Raw genomic sequence first — 6770 nt, 5'->3', positions numbered from 1 at the left:
AAAGCTACCTAGTGTTAATTACTATAGAATGTAACTATGTCTATATGCAGCTACTGTATCACTAGCACTACTGTAACAGGAATAATATTCATCTGAGACAATGCAAGTATTATGACTTGTAGCTGTCACTTCAGTCATGTGTCCCCATTCTTGGCAGAGATACTGGAGTGGTCTGCCATTTCCTCCTCCAGCTCATTTTACAGATGGGGAAACTGAGGCAAACAGCGTGAAGTGACTTGCCTAGGGTCGCACGGCTAGAAAGCGTCTGGGTTCGACTTGAGCTCCAGAGGCTCAGTCTTCCCGAGTCCAGGCCCGTGTTCTGGGCAACATGGCGCCCCCTAGCGGCCTCCTGCCCGGCTGTCCTTATCATTCTTATCGTTCTCATTAGGCGCCTACTGGGCCCGCGTTATCATTACATCATTGCATTAAGTTCCCGTTCCATCATTATTATCACAGCAGAGGGCCGCCCTGCCCTCCAAGAGCTCACACTCCAAGGCTGCGCCCACACAGACGGGCTTGGGTTCCAACTGACATGCGTCAGATACGACCTGGACGGCGCGTGCTTGGCTGACGGGCTCGTGCTCGCCGCGCGCGCTCGCTACGCAGGATCCGGCGCCGGAGGGCGGGACAGGAAGAGGCTGGACCTCTTCCTCGGAGGTGTCGGGCGCTGCCCGGACTCCGCGACGGCGTCAGCGGCGTCGAAGACGGAGAGCGCGCCTGCGCGGCGGCGCTTGCGTCAGTGCCACGGCGCCGGAGGTTTGGATGGGCGGTCCCGCCCCTCCATTTCCGGTGCCGGGCCGCTGGCTGTGGGGGGGGCGGCCAAAATGGAGGCGGTGAGCCGAGCCGGGGCCGAGATGAGCCTGGCGGCGCTGCGGCGCCACGACCCCTACATCACCAGCATCGCCGACCTCACGGGCCAGGTCGCGCTTTACACCTTCAGCCCCGAGGCCAACCAATGGGTGAGTGCCGCCCTCCGGCCTGCCGCCGTGGCCGCTGCGCCCATTCCGCGGACGGGGAGACTGAGGCCCGGGCTTAGCCGCCGGCTGGGGCCGCGAGCTCTCTGAGTCAGACCTGGGTTCGAATCCCTCCTCTGGCCCCTGCTAGCAGGGGGACCCGCGCCGGAACCTGCCCTTCCCAATCTGGGCTACAGTTTCCTCATCTGTCAGATGCTAGGGCCCTGTGATTCCAAGTCATGTCACATGTCTGGGCCTCAGTTTCCTCCCCTGTAAGAGGACATCATGGCCGTCCAGCGCTTAGCACAGCCCCTGGCGCACACAGTAGGCGCCACATAAATGCTGCTCACTCATAGAACAAGCGCGTATGAGCGCCTGCTGTATGCCAGGCGCTGGAGTTGCAAAGACAAGCAAACAACAGTATACAAGCCTGCTATGGAAAGCCTTCTTAAAGGGGGATTGGGATGGGGGGACCAGGGTTCAAATCCTGACTCAATCCAAAACGACTTCGGTGACCTAGGACAAGTCATTGCGTAGGAGCATAGGTCTAGCGCTTTCCTCTCTCTGTGCCTCAGTTTCCCCATCTCTAAAATGAGGGGGCCTGACCAGATGGCCTCCGTCCTCCTGTAACTAAAAGGTGTCCTGGGTTGGGATGGACGCTTGTAGAGGAGTTTGGGGGCCTCCTCCATGTGGGGGAGTGGTGGGAGGGCTGGAGTTCAAAGCCAAGGACCCTTTCTGGTCTCCATCGCTCTTTGAATGGCTTTGGTTCGTCGAGTTTGTTGGAAACGTGGGTGACTGGGTTGAAAGATGCCCCTTGGGTGGCAGGCCGTTCAATACCCTCAGTATCGCGATGGATGACCCATGGATGACCTGTGTGCTCACCTTTGCAGCTGTGGGACCCACCAGCCACAGTGGAGGATCACAGAGCTCTTGATCCCTCCAAGAGGCACCTTAACCTCTGGGCCTCCCAGATCTAGATCGTGCCCCTGGGGTCCCACCTTTTTGTCCGCAGGTTTAGAATCTGTGATTTCCAGGTCATCTGACACTTAGATTAGCTCAGTCTTTAGAGGCTCTTCAGACTGACTCACCCATGCTTGCCAAGGAAGCATCTGAGGCAGGACTTGAACCCTGGTTTGACTCCAACTCCAGTACTCTCTCCCCATTTCACAAGAAAGGAAAATGCTTCCTCTCAGAGAGGTTAAGTCTTTTCCCTGACGTTCCTGGCCTAGTAAATAATAGAACTAGAGTTCATCAGATTAGAAGCTCCTTGAGGGCAGGGACTGTCATTTGCCTCTTTATATCCTCACTCTTTAGCATAGTGCCTGGCACAGAGCAGGCCTTCACAAATGCTGGTTGATTGATCAATCTAGAGCCCTGGTCTTCTGGGCCCTGCCCCCTGCTTCACAAACTCATCAGAGGGCATTAAATCTGTGAAGACTCATGGTTTCCAAGGTCCTTTTGGCCCAAAGTGGCCCAGAGGGCATGAAAGAGGGTGAGAACCAGGTCCCAGAATATTGTCTGGACACCCTGAGGTGCTTAGATGAAAAAGCCCACAGGCCTGTGTTCCCCCTGGCAATATGGTGACCATGATGTTCTTAAAGGCTGGGACCACTCAACTCCTTTGTTCTGAGCCGGGAACCATCTGTTCTGCTTGACCCCCTAGGCATATTATTTTACTAGGACTTTGTTTTCTTCTCTTTTTTTTTATTGGGAATGGAGGAGGGAGAGAAAATCAACTTTGTTAATTGAAAAAATTAAAAGACAAACAATAAAGAATTTTTTAAGAATCAATTTTCTGTTCTTCCGTCCCCCAGAACTGTGAGTAGTTTTTAAAGGTTCAAGCCAGCCCTTCAAACTTGTGAGTTTCTACTCAGCTGATTGTATCAGTAATGTAACAGACACTTTGTCAAGTCCTTGTATCGCCCTAACAAAGTGATGGGAGGCTATATAATGTATCATGAGATAACACACTGTAGCAGGATTTTTACCAGTATTCTTTGTTTTAAACCCTCATTCCACTTGGTTGTCTCCTTTGTTTCTTCGAGGCATGTTTTCCTGGAGTATACAGTATTCCTCTGTTGATAAGTATGTCTCCTCTCCTCTGCTGCAGGGCTGGGGTGACACAGGGTTGACTATGTTGCTTGTGGTGGCAAGGATTCTTTCCTAGTGCACACAAGTTCTGGTATCTCTAATTACTAAACTTTGTGCAAATAAACAAGGGCCAAGCTCAGATACCGAGTGAAGGTGTCCTGTGGCTCTCTGTGGCTGGCTAGTTCCCCCCTCACTTTTCTTTCCTTAGATGCCTGGGACTGGAAAATGTAAATGGGGAAGTTGCTTAGAATGTGAAGAAGTCTAAATGATGAGCTGGCTTGGGGCATTTACCAATTCCCGCTGCTTTTCGGAATTTCTGATGGTTCTCCATGACGTGGTTGTTGTTCGGTGGTTCAGTCATGTCGTACTCTTTGTGACTCCATTTGGGGTTTTCTTGGCAAAGATGCTGGAGTGATTTGTCATTTCCCCTCCAGCTTACTTTACAGATGAGGAAACTGAGGCAAATGGGGTTAAGTAACTTGCTCAAGGCCACACAGCTAGTAAGTATCTGAAGCCAGATTTGAGCTCAGAAAGAGTTTTCCTGACTCTATGGCTAGGAGGCATCGAATGATTTGGAGAACACTTCCCAAAGGGCAGAGAAGCAGCTTGGTACCGGTGAAGGGTGATGAAGGCCTAGTGGCTTAGAGATGCCAAAAAGAAGAGCTGATTGTCTGGGAGAGTATGGAGAGCCTGAGGTCAGGGAGGGCCTGCTGGGAAAAAGTAGCATGTTTCCACTGGGGAAAATTTAAGGAGATGATTCTTACTATTCTGTTTTTTCTTATCTCGACTGAAAATTTTTAAGGATTTCTGGCCTAAAGAAGGAAAATGAAAAAAGGCCAAATCCCTAAACAAATCATTAGAATTCGGTTCACATGTGTATACCTATAACAAATCAAGGAGATCCCCTAAAAATCCAAAAGTTTGCAGAGTGTTTTCCTGAAAAAACCTTACACAGCCCAATAGTGGTGTGGCACAGCTGAGATCTGGCTAGATGTGGCCTGAGTGGGCCCTGTTCTGAGGCCCAGGACTCAGGATGGACAGGTCCTCCGCCTCCTGCTGTTTTCTCTGTAAAATCAGGAGATCTGGGGTTCCCTCTGGCTTAAGTCCTTTAGTCTTGTTATCTAGTTTTACAGATGAAGAAACTGAGGTCCTGGGAGGATTGGGTAGATAAGTGCCTGAGGCTGGATTTACAATTCCAGTGTTCTTAGCACATCATATGGATTGAAAATGTATTAATGTTTTTGTTTTTTAAAAATACATCTTGATGTGTTTATCACAACTAGAAATTACAAGTAGAAATAAAATGTTTGCCACTAGTTGTTTGTTTTGAGCAAAACTCCCCAAACAAAAGAAATGATCACCAGTATAGAAGCCAACTTTCCCTTATTCCTGCCAAGTCTGGTGAACATTGAAAGGGGAAGACACTCCAGGAGCAGAACTAAAACAACCACTACAAACCAGGGAATCTGGCTTAAAACTCTTATCTGATAATGAATAAAATAGCCTGTAATGCAAGTTTTCTCTCTTTAAAAAGAAAACCAATGCCTTAGAGAGCCGTGAAGGTCTCTAGGACATTTTGACATTGATTTTCCAATATTACTATTCCATTAGTAGAATGACAAGCTGGTTACTTGAAGGGAGGTTATATAAGTAAAATGAATTGATTATAACTGTCTTTTTAATGGTCTTTATTGCAGGAGAAAACTGACATAGAAGGGACCTTATTTGTATACAGAAGGTAAGATTTTTAAAATGCCAAACCTCAAGTTTTTGTTTGTTTTTTAATTTAAGAGTGGTGACTGTGAATGACTTTACTCTGGGAAGGTATTAAGGTGTTCCTCCTTTTGGTTCCTCCCCTGTTTGCTGCCTTTATTCTGTCCTGTGCTGTATCATAAAGGAAAAATACTAAACCAGAATATGTGGGTCCACCAAAGCCCCAAGGTGGCCCTGCTAATTTCAGTGTTACAGAATTAGCGTTGGAAAACGTCATTATTTTGGCATGTTCTGAAGTGCACAGATCAGTGAACATAAAGGACTGTCACAGTCTTCTGGAAGGCTGACTTCTTTTTTCTACATATTCGTTCAGAAGGCCTCTTTGGAATCGTTGAGTCAGTATATCTGATGTAAAAGAGATTTGGCTGCTCTTGTCTTCTTTTGATTCAGGTTACTCCTGGGAGTAAATACAGGTTTCTTCCCCACCTGTGTATTTCCCAAGTTGGGGGTCACCTGCCTTAGGTTATCCTGAATGATCTGTATCGGTGGTGCCTTCAGGGGATGTTGAGCCTAGCTTTCTCTGGCAAAATCAGAAATGTTGGCTTTTCCCCAGAAGCTTGAATGTGGCTGCAAAGAACCCCAGCCCCCAAGAGGTCTTGACATTTGACTTTAAAGTCACTGTTTAACTGTAGTGCTTGTGGCACACTGGAGCAGCCAGGGCACACACTGGGGACTTAGGGACTCCCGTCTAGAATGTTTCCATCTCAGGCTCACTTTCCTACTTAGTCCTTCGAAAGCTCATCACTTCAGGCACAATCTAATCATCTTAATCATCTCTACTCCATGTGAAGAAGTGCTTTATTACAAGCCTCAGGGTATTATTATTATTATTATTACCATTGGTTGTGGTAATGCCAAGTTTGGCAGAAGATGGATCTGCCTTGGGACCCGGCTGAGGGACTTTCGTTGCTCTGTGACCCTGTGCCAGTGTAGGGCCTCAGGCCATAGGACTGGGTTGATGAGAATCCCTTTTGGAAAGTAAAGCCTGTCCTCGTCACATGTCTCACTGTGGTACAATGGACAGTCCTTGCTAGATGATTCTACATAGCATGCTCATGTAGTGATTGGAATGGAAATGAAAGGGGTGGGCATTTCTGCATTTGAGTAAAAATCCAATGCCCCAGGATCACTTGGCTTTTTTTCCTCTATTAAAACTAAGGTCAGCTTCACCTTTCCACGGTTTCACGATCGTGAATCGGCTGAATATGACGAACCTCGTGGAACCTGTGAACAAAGATTTGGAATTCCAGCTCCATGAACCGTTTCTTCTCTATAGAAATGCCAGCCGTGAGTACCAGTGGTCCTGTGTTCCAATGATATTTGGTGTGATGACATTTTCTTTCAGGGGTCCAGGTATAGGGGATGTGTCAGGTGGTGACCTATAGTATTTATTTATGTATGAGGCCACTTACAGCGGAGTGCTAAGTCGGGTGGGGTGGGCGAGCCCTTTGTGGCAGTCAGAGGAGAGCAGGGCTTTCTGAATCTCTCCATATACTCTAATCCTGGAGCTCAATCAGACATCTTCCCCTGGAGCAGCATTAAGGTGACTCTCATTCCAAGAGCTGAGCACGCACTGGGTAACGATTTCTGATTTCCTGCAGCCCGAGCTTCTAAAGCACAGAATGTAGTCTAGACAGAAAGAAATGCCACTGGCTATGTCCAGCTGGGGGGTTTTCTGAACATGTGCCTATGGAAACCTGTGATAAAAGGCCTCTCTTCTTCCTGTTCCCCCACTGTGCCAGCTGCCCATTGCTTTTGTGGGGGAAGAGCCCTTCCCAGCCCCCTCCAAGACTGCCGCCTGCATCTCCCACAGCCAAGACCCTCTTTGAAACCAGCTCAGAGGCAGGGCTCTCCTGTACCCTTCCCTTTGTGGTTTGTGGTGCGGCACTTGCTGAGGACATATGAGAAAGTAGAACCCGGGTGTCTCCGACCCTCCCGTGAGGTGGTGGCAGG

At 48.6% G+C, this 6770-nt stretch overlaps 1 protein-coding gene across 1 annotated transcript in view; it reads left to right on the top strand.

Moving 5' to 3' along the window:
- The first annotated feature begins 788 nt into the window (after window positions 1-788).
- DCP1A (decapping mRNA 1A) overlaps window positions 789-6770 on the top strand; it is a 48242-nt gene continuing 42260 nt past the window's right edge. The window contains exons 1-3 of the mRNA XM_020970596.2: window positions 789-959; window positions 4742-4782; window positions 5977-6104. Coding sequence (XP_020826255.1) covers window positions 825-959; window positions 4742-4782; window positions 5977-6104 — 304 coding nt within the window. The 5' untranslated portion in view covers window positions 789-824. The remainder of the gene's footprint in view (window positions 960-4741; window positions 4783-5976; window positions 6105-6770) is intronic.

Source organism: Phascolarctos cinereus, unplaced genomic scaffold, assembly GCF_003287225.1.
Source record: "Phascolarctos cinereus isolate Bilbo 61053 unplaced genomic scaffold, phaCin_HiC Scaffold_4;HRSCAF=312, whole genome shotgun sequence".
Taxonomy (NCBI): domain Eukaryota; kingdom Metazoa; phylum Chordata; class Mammalia; order Diprotodontia; family Phascolarctidae; genus Phascolarctos; species Phascolarctos cinereus.
Note: the sequence above shows the minus strand (reverse complement) of the source record. Positions and strands in the feature narration are given on the sequence as shown.